Source organism: Salvelinus namaycush, unplaced genomic scaffold (genome assembly GCF_016432855.1).
Source record: "Salvelinus namaycush isolate Seneca unplaced genomic scaffold, SaNama_1.0 Scaffold55, whole genome shotgun sequence".
In the NCBI taxonomy this organism is placed as follows: Eukaryota; Metazoa; Chordata; class Actinopteri; order Salmoniformes; family Salmonidae; genus Salvelinus; species Salvelinus namaycush.
The window spans coordinates 343,841-363,113 of record NW_024061253.1 but is presented as its reverse complement, the minus strand read 5'-3'; the positions used below and the strand labels follow the sequence as shown (position 1 = coordinate 363,113).

Below are 19,273 nucleotides of genomic sequence, written 5' to 3'. Positions count from 1 at the left end.
AATATCTTACTTTTAATTAATGCAAATAAGTGTGAGACATGGCCTTGTGTTGCTGTACTGTCTAGAACTACTTTAACAGTTACCATGGAGAAGAGATGTCACAACTACATGTTCATGTGATGCTTTAAATCACCTGACTGTTTTTATGTGTGTTAGTAAATGTTTTATTTATCAAAGAGATAATGAATAAATGAGAACAATTGACAGTCAAGAACTAGTTGTCACTGTGTTAACCACAACCAACATGCTGGATCTCTGTTTAGTTGTCACTGTGTTAACCACAACCAACATGTTGGATCTCTGTTTAGTTGTCACTGTGTTAACCACAACCAACATGTTGGATCTCTGTTTAGTTGTCACTGTGTTAACCACAACCAACATGTTGGATCTCTGTTTAGTTGTCACTGTGTTAACCACAACTAACATGCTGGATCTCTGTTTAGTTGTCACTGTGTTAACCACAACCAACATGCTGGATCTCTGTTTAGGGGTCAGTGCTCTAAAATGAGTCTCTCTGGGGAGAGAGAGGAGGGGGGCCCTGCCTCTAAAATGCATCTCTCTGGGGGACATGACACCAAAGCTAAGAGGTGAGATGACAATTTTATGAAGAATTCATTCAGTTAATTTCCAAAATAAATATCTATCTTAAGATGAAAGCACTTACTGTAAATCACTCTGGATAAGAGCATCTGCTAAATCAGGGGTTCTCAATCCGGGGTCTGTGGAGGTACTGCAGGGGTTCTCAATCCGGGGTCTGTGGAGGTACTGCAGGGGTTCTCAATCCGGGGTCTGTGGAGGTACTGCAGGGGTTCTCAATCCGGGGTCTGTGGAGGTACTGCAGGGGTTCTCAATCCGGGGTCTGTGGAGGTACTGCAGGGGTTCTCAATCCGGGGTCTGTGGAGGTACTGCAGGGGTTCCACGGCACCCTGACTGTACTCGTTGCAATGTTAGACATTTGATAGAATTTTCACATGACACGACCACTTTGCCTACTCTTAATTATTAACTAATATAATGGAATGCATATTTTTTTTTGACCAATTCTGATCGTTGTTACAAGCAGAATTTTGACAATATAACCGTTATATCAACACACTCTACACACCCGTTTAACAACTATAAATAGCTTTGGCATAGTAGCATCAAGTCCCTTGCCAATAATGCTGCCTACAACGTTACATACAATGTTCATTTTCATCAGACACATATTACGCCCTAGATGCCGCCCAATTTATAGCCACGCCCAATTTAGGATTATTTTTTAACAATGTGATGTTGCGTCCAAAGGGACAACTTGAAATAACATGATGTAGATAATTAAATAATCAAAAGAAAAACGTGTTTATTATACACTCTTAGAAAAGAAGGTTCCTTATAGAACCAAAAAGGCTTCTATCACTTCCTTAATATATGGAATCACTAAAAGTTAAATATATATTTTTGGGTTCAGTGAAGAAGAACCTCTAGAGTTCTGATCAATGAAAGGTTAATGTTTTGAGGATGTGAACCCAGCAAGCCTCCAGGGGTCAAATCAATTCCGAACGTTTTTTCCATCGCCTGGCCCGGGATTCAAACCAGCCACCTTCAGGCCACCGCTCCAACTCCTTAGCCGCTGGGCAAGAACCTGAGTTAATCTTCAGAAATAAGCATGAGTTAATCTGCCAAAATGAAGACAAAATGCTTGAGAGACATACATGGTATCACTTGTTATACATAATTATTATACATAAATCATTGTCAAAAGCACAATACACACTGTTGCATGTAGGTCTATATTATTAATGGATTGATCATATAGAAATATAAAACATTATTTTTAACTACTCCAATGCAATTACATGTGGCGCAGGAACCACTGACTCACTGCATGATTCTATAGTATTATCAAGACACCTGCTGTTAACTATTAACTACTTAGGACAGCTCACGATGGAGTTCGCTACAGTGTTGAGACTCTGAATATTATTATTCAAATTTGCTTTTTGCTTAATAGTCAGGGACAGTATGAGTGTAGCCAGATCCTTTTCACTCTCTATCCTTGTTTCATTTTGTGGTTCACCGGATTCTTCATCATCATCGAGACGAGGGACAGGCGAACGACCTGCTAGCTAGCCAAGCTAGTTGGTACAGCTAGGTAAGCTAGCTAGCTACTATTCCAGCAGCATCCTAGTTACCCTAGCTAGTCGGTACAGCTAGGTAAGCTAGAGTATAATTTTGGGTACTCCTCTTCAGAATGTAACTGTGGGGGGAAATACTGCAATGGGTGTTGAAAATGTGGTGAGTACGGACAACAATGCTCACAACTTGCGCCCCTCCAGTCCCCAGCTCAGGCCGTTACCTTACGACCCCGGCTCTCCAGTCAAGAAAAAGATGAGGCCAAGAGGGTATGTCACTTCTTGAGATGCAAAACAATACTGTAATGCTTTTGACAGCAAAGATAGATGAAAGGGCAAATGGCTTGGAGGTCATGGTTAGGGAGAATACGATGAAAACTGAGGCCATTAAAAAATCTGCTGACTTTATCTTTGGAGAAGTGAAAACCCTCAAAAGTGACATGAAGAACATGGAAGTTATCTGCCAGGAAAATGAAAAGAAGGTGGCTGAACTCGAGCAAAAGGTGAATGTGGTGGAGAGATACCAGCGCAGGTGGAACCTGAGGCTCCATGGAATTCCAGAGCAGGCGGGTGAGGACATCAAATGCAGAGTTGTTGACATCTGTGGAGCTGTTATTCCCGAATCAAAAGCCAAACTTCAGGAAAATGTGGACATCGTTCATCGTTTGGGAAGACTCAATGATCAAGACGGGAGACCGAGGTCAACCATCATCCGGTTCACCTACACGGGATCTTCTTTGGAGGCGAGTGAAGAATTGTGATTTCCTCATTGTTACGAATGCCTTTGGCCCGGCAGTCTAGGGAGGATGGTATCGAGACCCGTAACATAACTCATGCAAATTATAACAGTGAAAAAGTAACAGTGAGAATAAAAACCACAGACAACTAAATTACCGTCAAACACTCATGGTTTATTATTAAACACACGGTAAAGGAGGGGCGGGAAAAGGGGCTGAGTTGGACCCAAGGAAAGAACCAAACATCCAAAAACACCCCTAAGCTAGACTAGCCTACTTCAATACAGCTAACTTACTAACCAAAAATACAGCGGGTGGTCCGCCCAGTTCTAACTAGTGTATTTAGACAAAGTATTCCTACGGGTAGTGTATGCCCATGGGCAACTTGGCTTGATACCCCCTTTTCCTACCATCAAACAAACAGTCAAACACCATAACCAAAACAATACTCACAGGTGGGACAAAGTGACATGTAGGTGTAAAAACAAACGAGAGCTCAAAGACAGCGAGAGAGATTTAGAGAGAGAGACACAGAGAGATCAAGCTCAAGAGACTCATGCTTGTTCTTCCGATCTATCTTTTTGGAAAAATCAATTGGGTAACGATATCTGGTTATCATATGGCAACAACCACTCTGCAGGTGTAGCAGTTTTAAGAGGTGCATTTAAAGGGAAGGTCATCAGTAGTAAGACTGACCACTCCGGACGTTGGTTAGTTTTAACAGTAAATTTCAACAGTGAAATGTTTTTATTAGGAAATATTTATGCATCCAACAACAAACAAAACAACAGGATAATATTTCAAGAATTTGAAGAAGAGATTAATAGAGTTATAGGTGTATTTTAGGATATCAAAATGATCTTAGGTGGAGATTTTAAGTCTGTATCTAATGTGATGATTGACAGATATCCCCCTCCTAACAGATCCAGAATTGTTAATCCTGAGTTTAATAACCTATGTCTTGGTCTTGGATTAGTCTCTATTTGGAGATCTAAATATCCTGATGAAAAGGGCTTGGAGTAACAAGGACATGTACAGACAGTGAAGAATTGACTTCTGGTTGATTTCTAATTCATTAGATAATTCTGTAGTCAAGGTATCAATTGAACCATCAATTCTCACTGATCATAAAGTTATATTCTTGTCTTTTAATATTAATGGATCTGAAGTTAAACCGAATCGGAGTTATTGGAAACTCAATAGTAGACTGTTGGAAGATGATAATTTCAAGATGGATGCCAAAGATATTATACAAGACAATTGGAGGAAAAGCCCAACTATTTAAGTCTTATGGGAAACATTGGGAATTAATGAAGAAAGAACTAAGACAAACAGCCATGAAGAGAGGTAAAGAAATTGCTGAACTGAAAAGATTGAGGGAAGATAAACTTGTTATGTTATGCTGATGAAGGAGGACCCAAAAGCGACGTAATAGAAACAGAGTCTTTATTCCAGTCTTAAACAAACAATGATGTTCCTGGATATTATCCAAAGGTAATCCAAAACAGGAAACTGAAAACCTCTTGTCAGTAGAGAGGAACGACTGGAGACGCGACCACCGACTGCAGGTCGCTTCAGGAAGGCACAGACCGTAGCTGACATAGACACCTGCTCACACGCAACTTCTGACAAATGCAAAAACACTACAGGGCGGAACAAGGACACAGAGCAGCTAACCTCAAACAAGAATCCGACAAAGACAGAAGCAGAAAACAGAGGGAGAAATAGGGACTCAAATCAGAGGGCAAAATAGGGGACAGGTGTGAAAGAGTAAATAAGGTCGTTAGGAGAATGAGAACCAGCTGGGAGCAAGAACGGAACGATAGAGAGAGAGAGCGGGGGAGGGAGAGAGGGAGGAGGAGAGAGAGGAATAGAAAGAGGGAAAGAACCTAATAAGACCAGCAGAGGGAAGCACAGGGACAAGACATGAAGATCAAAGACAAAACATGACAGTACCCCCCCACTCACCAAGCGCCTCCTGGCGCACTCGAGGAGGAACCCTGGCGGCGACGAAGGAAATCATCATTCAACGAACGGTCCAGCACGTCCCGAGATGGAACCCAACTCCTCTCCTCAGGACCGAAACCCTCCCCATCCACTAAGTACTGTTGACCACGTCCCGGAGAACGCATGTCCATGATCCTCCGTTCCTTGTAAATAGGTGCGCCCTCGACAAGGACGGGAGGGGGGGAGGGAAGACGAACGGGGGCGCGAAGAAAAGGCTTGACACAAGAGACATGGAAGACAGGGTGGACGCGACGAAGATGTCGCGGAAGAAGCAGTCGCACAGCGACAGGATTAACGACCTGAGAGACACGAAACGGACCAATGAACCGCGGAGTCAACTTGCGAGAAGCTGTCGTAAGGGAAAGGTTACGAGTGGAAAGCCACACTCTCTGACCGCGACAATACCTAGGACTCTTAATCCTGCGTTTATTGGCGGCTCTCACAGTCCTCCCCGCAGACGAAGGCAGACCGGTACTAAAGTCTAAGGCGATCTGAGACCATGGTCGAGAAGGAATGGGAAGCGGTCTAAGACGACCGGCATGAGGAGAGTTACCTGACTTAGTCTGCGCGCAGTCCGGACAAGCAGCCACGAAACGGCGCGTGTCCCGCTCCTGAGTAGGCCACCAAAACCGCTGGCGAATAGAAGCAAGCGTACCCCGAACGCCGGGGTGACCAGCTAACTTGGCAGAATGAGCCCACTGAAGAGCAGCCAGACGAATAGAGACAGGAACGAACAGAAGGTTACTAGGACAAGCGCGCGGCGACGCAGTGTGAGTGAGTGCTTGCTTTACCTGTCTCTCAATTCCCCAGACAGTCAACCCGACAACACGCCCTTCAGGGAGAATCCCCTCGGGTTCCGATGGCGACAATCGATGAGAAAAGTAAGCGCAAGGATGGACCTTATCGTCAGACTGGAAGCGCTGGGACAGAATGGCTCCCACGCCCACCTCTGAAGCGTCAACCTCGACAATGAATTGTTTAGTGACGTCAGGAGTAACAAGGATAGGGGCGGATGTAAAACGCTTCTTGAGGAGATCAAAAGCTCCCTGGGCGGAACCAGACCACTTAAAGCAAGACTTGACAGAAGTCAGAGCTGTGAGAGGGGCAGCCACTTGACCGAAATTACGAATGAAACGCCGATAGAAATTAGCGAAACCGAGAAAGCGCTGTAACTCGACACGTGACTTAGGAACAGGCCAATCGCTGACATCCTGGACCTTAGCGGGATCCATCTGAATGCCTTCAGCAGACAGATAATCATCGAGAGCCTTACGTTCGGGAGCCGACAGAGAGAATAATCTACCCCGAAGAGAAGTGGTCCCCGGATGGAGATCAACACAACAATCATACGACCGGTGAGGAGGAAGAGAGTTGGCTCTGGACCGACTGAAGACCGTGCGTAGATCATGATATTCCTCCGGCACTCCTGTCTCATCACCAGGCTCCTCCTGAGTAGAGGGGACAGAAGAAACAGGAGGGATAGCAGACATTAAACACTTCACATGACAAGAAACGTTCCAGGAAAGGATAGAATTACTAGCCCAATTAATAGAAGGATTATGACATACTAGCCAGGGATAACCCAAAACAACAGGTGTAACAGGTGAACAAAAAATCAAAAAAGAAATGGTCTCACTGTGGTTACCAGATACTGTGAGGGTTAAAGGTAGTGTCTCATATCTGATACTGGGGAGAGAACTACCATCTAAGGCGAACATGGGTGTGATCCTCCCTAACTCTCTGAGAGGAATGTCATGTTTCCGAGCCCATGCTTCGTCCATAAAACAACCCTCAGCCCCAGAGTCTATCAAGGCACTGCAGGAAGCAGCCGACCCGGTCCAGCGTAGATGGACCGACAAGGTAGTACAGGATCTTGATGGAGAGACCTGAGTAGTAGCGCTCACCCGTAGCCCTCCGCTTACTGATGAGCTCTGGCCTTTAACTGGACATGACATGACAAAATGTCCAGCAGAACCGCAATAGAAGCAAAGGCGGTTGGTGATTCTCCGTTCCCTCTCCTTAGTCGAGATGTGAACACCTCCCAGCTGCATGGGCTCAGTCTCTGAACCGATGGAAGGAGATGGTCGAGATGCGGAGAAGGGAAACCCCGTTAACGCGAGCTCTCTTCCACGAGCTCGGTGACGAAGATCTACCCGTCGTTCTATGCGGATGGCGAGTGCAATCAAAGAGTCCACGCTGGAAGGAACCTCCCGGGAGAGAATCTCATCCTTAACCTCAGCGTGGAGTCCCTCCAGAAAACGAGCGAGCAACGCTGGCTCGTTCCAGTCACTGGATGCAGCAAGAGTACGAAACTCTATAGAGTAATCCGTTATGGATCGATCACCTTGACATAAGGAAGCCAGACCCCTGGAAGCCTCCTTCCCAAAAACTGAACGATCAAAGACCCGTATCATCTCCTCCTTAAAGTTCTGATAAACGTCAGAACACTCAGCCCTTGCCTCCCAGATAGCTGTGCCCCACTCCCGAGCCCGCCCAGTAAGGAGTGATATGACGTAAGCGATCCGAGCTCTCTCTCCAGAGTATGTGTTGGGCTGGAGAGAGAACACAATATCACACTGGGTGAGAAAGGAGCGACACTCAGTGGGCTGTCCAGAGTAACATGGTGGATTATTAACCCTGGGTTCCGGAGACTCGGAAGACCAGGAAGTAGCTTGTGGTACGAGACGAAGACTCTGAAACTGTCCTGAGAGATCGGAGACCTGAGCGGCCAGGGTCTCAACGGCATGACGAGCAGCAGACAATTCCTGCTCGTGTCTGCCGAGCATTGCTCCCTGGAACTTGACGGTAGTGTTGAGAGAATCCATAGTCGCTGGGTCCATTCTTGGTCGGATTCTTCTGTTATGCTGATGAATGAGGACCCAAAAGCGACGTAATAGTAACAGAGTCTTTATTCCAGTCTTAAACAAACAATGATGTTCCTGGATATTATCCAAAGGTAATCCAAAACAGGAAACTGAAAACCTCTTGTCAGTAGAGAGGAACGACTGGAGACGCGACCACCGACTGCAGGTCGCTTCAGGAAGGCACAGACCGTAGCTGACATAGACACCTGCTCACACGCAACTTCTGACAAATGCAAAAACACTACAGGGCGGAACAAGGACACAGAGCAGCTAACCTCAAACAAGAATCCGACAAAGACAGAAGCAGAAAACAGAGGGAGAAATAGGGACTGAAATCAGAGGGCAAAATAGGGGACAGGTGTGAAAGAGTAAATAAGGTCGTTAGGAGAATGAGAACCAGCTGGGAGCAAGAACGGAACGATAGAGAGAGAGAGCGGGAGAGGGAAAAAGGGAGGAGAAGAGAGAGGAATAGAAAGAGGGAAAGAACCTAATAAGACCAGCAGAGGGAAGCACAGGGACAAGACATGAAGATCAAAGACAAAACATGACATGTTAAGGAAATACTTTCTCTAATCTCTACGTAGGACTGTGATGATGAAGGAAATGGTCAGTTATTCTCTTTACAACAAGAAATGGACCAAATGTATGAAGAGAGCAAAAGGGGTATTTTGTAAGATCAAGAAGGAAATGGTTGGAAGAAGGTGAAAAAAATACAAAATACTTTTCCAATTTAGAAAGAAAAAATTCTGAATTTACATCTATTCATAAGCTCAATATAGATGGCAAAGAAAATGAAAACTCCAAAGATATTTCAAAATATGTTTCAGAATTCTATGGTAACAGTAAGGGACCCCTGAAATGGACAGAAATGAACGGGAAGTTATTGGCACCGTATTGGCACCGAAACACGATGTACAATACCACTCAAATGGACGCCATTTAATTCAAAACTTATTGCAAATGCCATATGGCAAATGCCAAGTGTCACACAGCAACAATCCAATAGATGGTGAGCGCGCTCCACGGTAAATTTGCATATTGCAAATGCACAACAAGTCAAGACCAAAGGTTCAAATTTAGAGAATGTGATTTTTTTTTCAAAAACTTAACACCCCCTTAAGAAATTAAACTTTTTTTTGACGACTCATTGTTTCCTAATGGCTGCTGGGTAATTTGATATGCATCGAAATGTTAATTCGTAGGCATTGAATTGAGTGAATGCTACGCAGGTTCACTGAGTTGCAACCCAAATGGATAGGTCTAGCTCATTGATTTGTAGATCTGACGTAGATCAACCTTAGTATACATGCATTATAAAAAATAATCTTAATATTTGATATTGTGAGTAAACAACCTCGGAATAGAAAAGACAAGTGCATCTTCCAGCCCGCCAATAAATTACATTGTACAACCCACCAAATTTACCTCAACATGCCCCTCGCTTGCGCGAGAAGGCAGAGCGGCTCGCTGCTGGTTGATGAATTTGACGTTGAAAGTTCTGGGAAACACGTTTTTCTTGACTAAAGTAGGTGGAGTGGTGGTGCATCCAGGGAGAGAACTAAACTAATCTTCTGAAATGTCATTTGTGGTCTTATGCTGACACCTATTGGAATTATGTAGCAACTGCAGTAGTCCTGAATAATGTGTAATTCCTTACTAAAGTAGTAATTACTCAAAATTGGAAAATATAAAATTTTCTAGTTCATTTTACCACTTACAACCATAAAATGTTTTTTTTTAGCATAACAAACAATGAAACTGACATACACCAAAACACCATACAGTTAGTTAATTATATATGCAAAATCTATTTATTTAGATGGATGACATTATCTGCCAAAGTAACAGCCCTGTAGACAAAGAAGAGCTCTCCAGTAGGAACCAAAATATTTCAAAGGCCATTTTCTCAAAAGTGAGGTTCCAAGTTTATCATCTTTCAAAGCAGAATTACTTTCCCGTTGTTCCTCAACTGTAGTGTATGATATACCATTTTCTAGCTCTGAGTCTCTACTTTCATCCAATGTCCAAAAATTATTTCAGATTTTGCTAAATAAGACTGAATCAAGCCGGTCGGTCACATTTGACTGTATAAAACCTAGCAGTACTACTAATTTATCTGAGAGTGAGGCAGATAAATATTATTACTGTGTAAAACCTAGCAGTACTACTGATTTCTCTGAGAGTGAGGCAGATATATATTATTACTGTGTAAAACCTAGCAGTACTACTGATTTCTCTGAGAGTGAGGCAGATATATATTATTACTGTGTAAAACCTAGCAGTACTACTGATTTCTCTGAGAGTGAGGCAGATATATATTATTACTGTGTAAAACCTAGCAGTACTACTGATTTCTCTGAGAGTGAGGCAGATATATATTATTACTGTATAAAACCTAGCAGTACTACTGATTTCTCTGAGAGTGAGGCAGATATATATTATTACTGTATAAAACCTAGCAGTACTACTGATTTCTCTGAGAGTGAGGCAGATATATAGCATTTAGCAAATAACCTAACTAACTATTTGTCTCTCTGAAATGAAACCACCAAGTCATAGATTTTAAACAAATACATGTCTGTCATTGAACAAACCCATCCAATGATTTGATAGTGAACAAACACAACAGTCTCTTTCATAATTTATTTAAGAAATGCAAATTTAAGGACATTTCTGAAAAGTGATGTATAACATTTTGAAACTCTTCTTATGTTTCCCATCTGAGCTCAGAGTAGATGAGAGATGTAATGTTTGTCTCTGTTGTGTTGAAGACCAATCAAGCAGGAGAGACCAGCCTCCCCTGTACCCAGCTGTGTGTCCATGAAGAGTGACAGGTCTATGGAACAACCTCTAACCTTTAGAGAGGGAGACTTTTCTACTGAACAAAGGTAAAAAGAACTCATGGGTCATGGTCAGTGAGTTAAACAACACTGTCTTTAGTCATTTCTCCTCTCTCATTTTCCCATTTATTGTGTTGTTGTTTTCATAATCCATAGGCTAATCCTTTTGTCCATTTTCATAGTCCTAAAACAATATTAAACAAACACAACATTCCCTCCCTGTGTGTGTGTGTGTGTGTGCACTCCCTGGATGAGGAGATGTAATCTCTATCCTGATTGCCTAGTCACTTTTACCCCTACCAACATGTACATAGTACCTCAATTACCTCAACTACCTGGTACCCCTGCACATTGACTCAGTACTGGTACTCCTTATAGTCTCATTATTACCTCAACTACCTGGTACCCTGCACATTGACTCAGTACTGGTACTCCTTATAGTCTCATTATTACCTCAACTACCTGGTACCCTGCACATTGACTCAGTACTGGTACTCCTTATAGCCTCATTATTACCCCAACTACCTGGTACCCCTGCACATTGACTCAGTACTGGTACTCCTTATTGTCTCATTATTACCTCAACTACCTGGTACCCCTGCACATTGACTCAGTACTGGTACTCCTTATTGTCTCATTATTACCCCAACTACCTGGTACCCTGCACATTGACTCAGTACTGGTACTCCTTATAGCCTCATTATTACCTCAACTACCTGGTACCCCTGCACATTGACTCAGTACTGGTACTCCTTATTGTCTCATTATTACCTCAACTACCTGGTACCCCTGCACATTGACTCAGTACTGGTACTCCTTATAGTCTCATTATTACCTCAACTACCTGGTACCCCTGCACATTGACTCAGTACTGGTACTCCTTATAGCCTCATTATTACCTCAACTACCTGGTACCCCTGCACATTGACTCAGTACTTGTTCTCCTTATAGTCTCATTGTTGTTGTTTTATTGTGTTACTGTTTGACTGGTACTGTATATATGGACATATTGATGTTTTGTTACTGTTTGACTGGTACTGTATATATAGACATATTGATGTTGTGTTACTGTTTGACTGGTACTGTATATATAGACATATTGATGTTTTGTTACTGTTTGACTGGTACTGTATATATGGACATATTGATGTTGTGTTACTGTTTGACTGGTACTGTATATATGGACATATTGATGTTGTGTTACTGTTTGACTGGTACTGTATATATGGACATATTGATGTTTTATTGTGTTACTGTTTGACTGGTACTGTATATATAGACATATTGTTGTTTTATTGTGTTACTGTTTGACTGGTATTGTATATATGGACATATTGTGAAGTTTGTGACTCAATAGGCTCTGAAGGATTAAAGTGGAACTGAGATGAAGTGAATCAGTATCTGTATGTGACAACTCAGTATTAGGAGGATGTTCTTAATGTTTTGTACACTCAGTGTATGTTTGTTGCTTTATGTAATGTATATAATCTATTAATATATAATGTTGATATAGTTTAATGCTTTATATAATGTATGTAATCTATTGATATATAATGTTGATATAGTTTAATGCTTTATATAATGTATGTTATCTATTGATATATAATGTTGATATAGTTTAATGCTTCATGTAATGTATCTAATGTATTGATATATAATGTTTATATATTTTATGATGTAGTTTCAAGGTGATTCATTATGTTTTTCAGAATCTCCAACCAAACTCAGTCTCTCCAGAGATCAGTCTCTCCAGTACCCAGTCATCTGTCCATGAAGAGTGACTTCTCTATGGAACGTCCTATACATTTTAGTGATGGATCAGGGACCTTTGACCCCAGGTAAGTTACTGGTCAGAATTGATGATATTACTGTTGAAGAGGAGAATCTTCAAGATCTGAAACCAGATGTATTTTGTGTATTTGAGTATATACTGTAAAGCATCTGCTTATCATTTGTTGTTTATGTCATATTTTACGACACTGAGTTCACAAAACATTATGAACACCTGCTTTTTCCACGCCTTTGATTGACAAGGTGAATCCAGGTGAACGCTACGATCCCTTATTGACGTCACTTGTTAAATCCACCTCAATCTGTGTAGATGAAGGGGAGGTTACAGGTTAAATAATTAGCATCAAGTCTTGAGACAGTTGAGACATGGATTGTGTGTGTGTGCCATTCAGAGGGTGAATGAGCGAATCAAACTATTGAAGTGTCTTTGAACGGGGTAGTTGGTCTGAGGCACACTGGTCTGTGAAGAATCTAACATTCTAGTAATGGCTCTGTGGACATGTTATTCATTCCAGAGGCTTCTACCACACTCAGACAGCACAGTATACTGTTCCCAGCTGTCTGTCTATGAACAGTGACTTCTCCATGGATCGTCCTGTTAATTCCAGTGGTGGTGGATCAGTTACCTTTGACCGAAGGTACGTCACCACATTTTTGTTGTTGTTGTAATGTGTAATTTGAGAATGTTCAATATGTCTCTCTCTCTACTTTATCTCTGTAGTGGATGGTCTACTCTGTTAGAGGATCAGTATTTCTCTCCTTTATCTCTGTAGTGGATGGTCTACTCTGTTAGAGGATTAGTATCTCTCTCCTTTATCTCTGTAGTGGATGGTCTACTCTGTTAGAGGATCAGTATCTCTCTCCTTTATCTCTGTAGTGGATGGTCTACTCTGTTAGAGGATCAGTATATCTCTCCTTTATCTCTGTAGTGGATGGTCTACTCTGTTAGAGGATCAGTATCTCTCTCCTTTATCTCTGTAGTGGATGGTCTACTCTGTTAGGGGATCAGTATCTCTCTCTCCTTTATCTCTGTAGTGGTGGATGGTCTACTCTGTTAGAGGATCAGTATCTCTCTCCTTTATCTCTGTAGTGGATGGTCTACTCTGTTAGAGGATCAGTATCTCTCTCCTTTATCTCTAGTGGATGGTCTATTCTGCTAGAGGATCAGTATCTCTCTCTCCTTTATCTCTGTAGTGGATGGTCTACTCTGTTAGAGGATCAGTATCTCTCTCTCTCTCCTTTATCTCTGTAGTGGATGGTCTACTCTGTTAGAGGATCAGTCTCTCTCTCTCCTTTATCTCTGTAGTGGATGGTCTTCTCTGCTAGAGGATCAGTATCTTTCTCCTTTATCTCTGTAGTGGATGGTCTACTCTGTTAGAGGATCAGTCTCTCTCTCTCTCCTTTATCTCTGTAGTGGATGGTCTACTCTGTTAGAGGATCAGTATCTCTCTCCCTCCTGTATCTCTGTAGTGGATGGTCTACTCTGTTAGAGGATCAGTCTCACTCTCTCTCCTTTATCTCTGTAGTGGATGGTCTACTCTGTTAGAGGATCAGTATCTCTCTCTCTCCTTTATCTCTGTAGTGGATGGTCTACTCTGTTAGAGGATCAGTATCTCTCTCTCCTTTATCTCTGTAGTGGATGGTCTACTCTGCCAAAGGATCAGTATCTCTCTCTCTCCTTTATCTCTGTCGTGGATGGTCTACTCTGTTAGAGGATCAGTATCTCTCTCCTTTATCTCTGTAGTGGATGGTCTACTTTGTTAGAGGATCAGTATCTCTCTCTCCTTTATCTCTGTAGTGGATGGTCTACTCTGTTAGAGGATCAGTATCTCTCTCTCCTTTATCTCTGTAGTGGATGGTCTACTCTGTTAGAGGATCATAATCTCTCTCCTTTATCTCTGTAGTGGATGGTCTACTCTGTTAGAGGATCAGTATCTCTCTCTCCTTTATCTCTGTAGTGGATGGTCTACTCTGTTAGAGGATCATAATCTCTCTCTCCTTTATCTCTGTAGTGGATGGTCTACTCTGTTAGAGGATCAGTCTCACTCTCTCCTTTATCTCTGTAGTGGATGGTCTACTCTGTTAGAGGATCAGTATCTCTATCTCTCCTTTATCTCTGTAGTGGATGGTCTACTCTGTTAGAGGATCAGTATCTCTCTCCTTTATCTCTAGTGGATGGTCTACTCTGCTAGAGGATCAGTATATCTCCTTTATCTCTATAGTGGATGGTCTACTCTGTTAGAGGATCAGTATCTCTCTCATTTATCTCTGTAGTGGATGGTCTACTCTGCTAGAGGATCAGTATCTCTCTCCTTTATCTCTGTCGTGGATGGTCTACTCTGTTAGAGGATCAGTATCTCTCTCTCCTTTATCTCTGTAGTGGATGGTCTACTCTGTTAGAGGATCAGTATCTCTCTCTCCTTTATCTCTGTAGTGGATGGTCTACTCTGTTAGAGGATCAGTATCTCTCTCTCTCCTTTATCTCTGTAGTGGATGGTCTACTCTGCCAGAGGATCAGTATCTCTCTCTCCTTTATCTCTGTAGTGGTGGATGGTCTACTCTGTTAGAGGATCAGTATCTCTCTCCTTTATCTCTGTAGTGGATGGTCTACTCTGTTAGAGGATCAGTATCTCTCTCTCCTTTATCTCTGTAGTGGATGGTCTACTCTGTTAGAGGATCAGTATATCTCTCTCTCCTTTATCTCTGTAGTGGATGGTCTACTCTGTTAGAGGATCAGTATCTCTCTCTCTCCTTTATCTCTGTAGTGGATGGTCTACTCTGTTAGAGGATCAGTATCTCTCTCTCTCCTTTATCTCTGTAGTGGATGGTCTACTCTGTTAGAGGATCAGTATCTCTCTCTCCTTTATCTCTGTAGTGGTGGATGGTCTACTCTGCCAGAGGATCAGTATCTCTCTCTCTCCTTTATCTCTGTAGTGGATGGTCTACTCTGCCAGAGGATCAGTCCAGGTGTGCAGTGTGTCAGCAGGTTCTGAGGGATCCAGTCTCTATCACCTGTGGACACAGGTTCTGCAGACAGTGCATCACCAGATACTGGGAGAACCCTGCTCCTTCAGGAGACTATGACTGTCCTCAGTGTAGAAAGAGATCCAGGACACGTCCTCTACTACAGCACCTGAGTGAACCCAATGATGCAAGAGGCTCTGTAAACCATAAAGACAGTCTGCAGAGAGCTATAGTAAACCATAAAGACAGCCTGAGAAGGAGGTATGAATGTGTGATAGAAGGCATCGAAACAGCAGGGAACCAAACTCCCCTCAACAGGATTTACACAGAGCTCTACATCACAGAAGGAGAGAGAGAAAGGGTTAACAATGAACATGAGGTGTGGCAGCTAGAGACGGCATCCAGGACACCAACCTCACATGACACAGCAATCCACTGCAATGACATCTTTAAACCCTTACCTGGCCAAGAGAGAAGCATCAGAACTGTGCTGACCAAGGGCATCGCTGGCATCGGAAAAACAGTCTCTGTGCAGAAGTTCATCCTAGACTGGGCTGAAGGGAAGGCAAACCAAGATGTGGAGATCATATTTGTGCTTCCTTTCCGGGAGCTGAACTTGATCAAAGATCTCCAGTACAGTCTTCTCAAACTTTTAAATGACTTCCACACAGAACTAGACATAGGCAATGCAGAGAAACTCACTGCCTGTAAAGCCATGTTCATCTTTGATGGTTTGGATGAAAGCAGACTTCCATTGGATTTCCAGCGCAATGAAAAGGTGTCTGATGTCACCCAGACATCATCTGTTGATGTTCTGCTGACAAACCTCATCAAGGGGAATCTGCTTCCCTCTGCTCTCCTATGGATAACCTCCCGACCAGCAGCAACCAATCAGATCCCCCCTAAGTGTGTTGACCAGGTGACAGAGGTACGAGGGTTCAGTGACCCACAGAAGGAGGAGTACTTCAGGAAGAGATTCAGTGATGAGGACATGGCCAGCAGAATCATCTCACACATAAAGACATCAAGGAGCCTCCACATCATGTGTCACATGCCAGTCTTCTGTTGGATTTCTGCAATAGTCCTTGAACACATGTTGAGTACAGACAAGAGGAGAGAGATGCCCACGACTCTGACTGAGATGTCCATACACTTCCTGCTCATTCAGACCAGCCTGAAGAACCAGAAGTATCATGGGAGAGATGAGATGGATCAAGAGGAGCTCATGGAGTCAGATAAGGAAATTATTCTGAAGCTGGGGAAGCTGGCGTTTGAAAATCTGGAGAAGGGTAATCTCATGTTCTATGAAGAAGACCTGAAAGAGTGTGGCCTTGATGTCAAAGAAGCCTCAGTGTACTCAGGAGTGTGCACACAAATCTTTAAAGAAGAGTCTGTGTTATTTCAGAGAGTGGTGTACTGCTTTGTTCATCTGAGCATTCAGGAGTTTCTCTCGGCTGTCTACATGTACCACTGTTACACAACCAAGAACATGGATGAACTGAAGCCCTTCCTCAAGAGAAAGTCTAGAAGTGCGTCTGAAGAGCTAACCTTGGATGAGCTGCTGAAGAGGACCGTGGATAAAGCCTTGGAGAGTAAGAATGGACACCTGGACCTTTTTGTCCGCTTCCTTCATGGCATGTCACTGGAGTCCAATCAGAAACTCCTACGAGGTCTGGTGACACAGACAGAAAGCAGTCCAGAGAGGGTCCAGAAAACAATCCGATCCCTTAAGGTGATGCAGAGGAAGAACATCTCCCCTGAGAGGTGCATCAATCTCTTCCACTGTCTGATAGAGATGAAAGATCATTCAGTACAGGAGGAAATCCAAGCGTACTTGAGGTCAGAGAACAGATCCAAAAACCTCACACATGCTCAGTGTTCAGCGCTGGCCTACATGCTGCAGATATCAGAGGAGGTTCTGGATGTGTTTAACCCAATGGAATACATGACATCAGAGGAGGGTCGTAGGAGACTGGTCCCAGCTGTGAGAGGCTGCAGGAAAGCTCTGTAAGTATTCATGTAAATATCGCACCCCAAAATAAATTGTAGTTATAGCAGTATTTTCATTGGCTGACTGGCTCTGTAAGTAGTCATGTGACTATCCCTCAGACCAAACTTTACTGTATGTAGGAACAACAGTATTTTCATTGGCTGACTGGCTCTGTAAGTAGTCATGTGACTATCCCTCAGACCAAACTTTACTGGATGTAGGAACAACAGTATTTTCATTGGCTGAATAAACTTTCTATCAGCTGAAAACTCTTAAACTATAATACAAACTGATCAGAAATGTTGTAGCATTGAACCATGAATGTACGATATACACATTATTAGTGTCCGGGTAACAGTGTAAGCAGGGAAAGCTAACTGTAACATTTTAATACAACCTGTCTGTTGTTGTATTTCTTCTGTGTTTGCAGACTCACTGACTGTAAACTCACAGACACATCCTGTAAAGTGTTGGTCTCAGTTCTCAGTTCCAACCCCTCACACCTGAGAGAGCTGGATCTGAGTAACAATGACCTGAAGGATTCAGGAGTGAAGCTGCTCTCTGCTGGACTGGGGAATCCCCACTGTAATCTGGAGACTCTGAGGTCAGTATTGAATAAATGCATTGATGTTCACATTAGTATAACAAAATGACCAGACAATTCTAGGAGATGGAATATTAATCTATATGTTGTTTGAGAGAATAAACCAAATGCATCTGCCATTGTCCTTCTACACTACTGGTGTTAAATGAACAGTGTGTTTGAAGTCATGATGATCTCTTTGTCAGGCTGTCAGGCTGTGGAGTCACAGAGGAAGGCTGTGCTTCTCTGGTCTCAGCTCTGAAGTCAAACCCCTCACACCTGAGAGAGCTGGATCTGAGAAACAATGACCTGAAGGATTCAGGAGTGGAGCTGCTCTCTGCTGTACTGGGGAATCCCCACTGTAAACTGGAGACTCTGAGGTCAGTATTCCTGTAGTTGGTAACAAGTGATAACTGCACAGTGAAGATTACAGTTTTACATTTGGTGCTATGCTCCAGCATTTTGGATTTGAGATAGAATGTTTCATATTAGGCGACAGTACAGAATGTCACCTTTTATTTGAGGGTATTGTCCTACATAGCTGTGTTACTGTTAAGAAATGAAAGCATTTCATGTATGTAGTCGTAATTATTCAGACATATTCACTTATATTGTATTAAAGTAGTCATAAGTTTGGTATTCGGTCCATTATTCCATGCCTGTAGTGATTACATCAAGCTTGTGATTCTACTAACTTGTTGAATTCATTTGCAGTTTGTCTTGGTTGTGTTTTTGATGTTTTTCCTAATAGAAACTGAATGGTGAATAATGTCCTGTCATTTTGGAGTCACTTCACTTGTATTGTCAGTAAGAATAGAAGATGTTTCTGAACACTTCTACATTCATGTGGATGCTACCATGATTATGAATAATCAGGAATTAATCGTGAATGATGATGAATGAGAAAGTTAGAGGAACAAAGATCATACCCCCTCTGTTATTGGTAATGGTGAGAGGTTAGCATGTTTTGTTGTAGTCTCTGTTATTGGTAATGGTGAGAGGTTAGTATGTTTTGTTGTAGTCTCTGTTATTGGTAATGGTGAGAGGTTAGCATGTTTTGTTGTAGCCTCTGTTATTGGTAATGATGAGAGGTTAGCATGTTTTGTTGTAGCCTCTGTTATTGGTAATGATGAGAGGTTAGTATGTTTTGTTGTAGCCTCTGTTATTGGTAATGGTGAGAGGTTAGCATGTTTTGTTGTAGCCTCTGTTATTGGTAATGGTGAGAGGTTAGTATGTTTTGTTGTAGTCTCTGTTATTGGTAATGGTGAGAGGTTAGCATGTTTTGTTGTAGTCTCTGTTATTGGTAATGGTGAGAGGTTAGCATGTTTTGTTGTAGCCTCTGTTATTGGTAATGGTGAGAGGTTAGCATGTTTTGTTGTAGCC

At 42.5% G+C, this 19,273-nt stretch overlaps 1 protein-coding gene across 1 annotated transcript; it reads left to right on the top strand.

Moving 5' to 3' along the window:
* The first annotated feature begins 551 nt into the window (after positions 1-551).
* LOC120041826 (NLR family CARD domain-containing protein 3-like) lies at positions 552-17,328 on the top strand. The gene is made up of 5 exons (XM_038986683.1): positions 552-587; positions 10,494-10,610; positions 12,272-12,400; positions 12,869-12,991; positions 15,288-17,328. The coding sequence occupies exons 2-5, from the start codon at positions 10,543-10,545 to the stop codon at positions 17,326-17,328; spliced, it is 2,361 nt and encodes a 786-aa protein (XP_038842611.1). The 5' UTR covers positions 552-587; positions 10,494-10,542.
* Positions 17,329-19,273: the final 1,945 nt, after the last annotated feature.